The 1,754-nt window shown below is 51.0% G+C and overlaps 1 protein-coding gene across 1 annotated transcript; it reads left to right on the forward strand.

Moving 5' to 3' along the window:
• Positions 1-577: 577 nt before the first annotated feature.
• DICSQDRAFT_174928 (uncharacterized protein) lies at positions 578-1,344 on the forward strand (the record flags this gene model as incomplete). Its single annotated transcript, XM_007370791.1, has 2 exons — positions 578-1,177; positions 1,300-1,344. The coding sequence occupies 2 exons, from the start codon at positions 578-580 to the stop codon at positions 1,342-1,344; spliced, it is 645 nt and encodes a 214-aa protein (XP_007370853.1).
• Positions 1,345-1,754: the final 410 nt, after the last annotated feature.

Consider the following 1,754-nt stretch of genomic DNA (forward strand, 5'->3'; position numbering starts at 1 on the left):
CTCTTTGCTGGACTCCGAGAAATTCTTCACCATCCTCTCCTGTACCATAGCAGAACTTGGACATCCACCACTGATACCACTATTCTTGAGCATTATCTGGATATTGTACCTCTGTATCACTACTGAAACAAGCACATTGTAACAACTTAAAGTCTTCTATCACATGTTATTGCCCTTCTTCTAATAGACTATAAAGCTGCTTCTACAGCCTTAAAACAGACTGGTTTACAACTAGTGTATGGATGTCTATGATAGATATTATTACATAAGAAGTATACAAGATGTGTGACTGATAGAACACCAATTGCTCAAATTGAGGCCTAAGTATACTGAAGTCAACATGTAAAGTCCAAGTTGTGGCCCAAGTACCCCAAGTACCCCAAGTATATAGACTTGGGTCAAGTCCGTGTACTTGGGACCAAGTACATGGACTTGGGGTCAAGTACACGGACTTGGGGTCAAGTACACGGACTTGAGGCCAAGTACACGGACTTGAGGCCAAGTACACGGACTTGAGTCCAAGTACATGAACTTGGGCCCAAGTATGGGTCCAAGTCCGTGACGTTTTCCTGATGTAATGGGTCGTCGCTTCCGCCTCATTCGTTGGGACTGGTCAGGCGCCATTGTCACCAACGCCATCCACTACTACGAGAATCCTGAGCCACTATGCGACTTTCTCTGGCGCATCTCCTTTGTGAAGCACATCGCTCTCGGGATCGATCCTACAGCCACTCGAGTCTCTCCCGGTTCTGCCAATTTCCTGAAAATGACGGCCATTGCGGAGGATACTACTCGTGACCTCCCTTATCACCCCGGCTCTCTACCGCCTGGGTACAACCTTCCCGATGGCTCCCAGTTCAAGTACATTCGTGAGATGTTTGCAGAGTCTATCGGCAACCGCGACTGGCCGTGCTACAAGCTGGAAGTGATGTACAACGGAAAGATACATCACTTCCTCGTTGGCAAGCCATGCTTCCTAGCGAGAGGCCTTGCGGGTCGCGGCACTTGTGGTTACGTCGCTCTCGATATCGCCAATGACCGCCTCGTGTGGCTCAAAGACACTTGGCGTACGTCGTACCTATTCGCAGACCGGGAAGGAGACATTCTCCAGCGACTCAACGAAGCCGGTATCGATAACATCCCAACCCTCGTCTCCCACGGAGACGTCCCCCACCAGGTGACGATTGCGAGTAACTGGACAAATAGTCAAGGACTCGCTTCTGCCCATTCACCGCGCCGTCCTGCGTGGTCGTCTCAATCATCTCACGCTCTTGATTCCATGCCAACTCCGAACGCTAGGAAGGTAGAGACTACAACGAGGGTAGTGTCTCCATCGGCAAATAGCCCATGAGGGGCTCAGCCCTCCCTTCCCCCACCCACGTGACGCTTCCGTCCCCATTCCCAGCGTTGTTACGGGTCAAGTCAACGGTCATGACTTTTAGACGACGGATGACCGGTCACTGTGTGACCCGGTCATGACCGCCGGTCAAAAGTTAGCACGTGAGATCTCCGGCATGTCCGAGTGTGCGTCTGACGGCAGGCCATGGCTCTGGGATAGGCCAAACGCATCGTGGCCGCGAGGAGGTACAATAAGGGCTGATGAGACTATTGCATACTCATCCCTGTCCTTGAATTTAAATGACGTACTACCCCATAATACGCCATATCTGAGCTGCGAACCGACAAAGAGCTTGCCGACGGATAGATCAAAAATCAACTCATAGGGAACGGAACTCGACTTGGATATGAAGCCG

This window comes from Dichomitus squalens (genome assembly GCF_000275845.1).
Source record: "Dichomitus squalens LYAD-421 SS1 unplaced genomic scaffold DICSQscaffold_76, whole genome shotgun sequence".
NCBI lineage: Eukaryota > Fungi > Basidiomycota > Agaricomycetes > Polyporales > Polyporaceae > Dichomitus > Dichomitus squalens.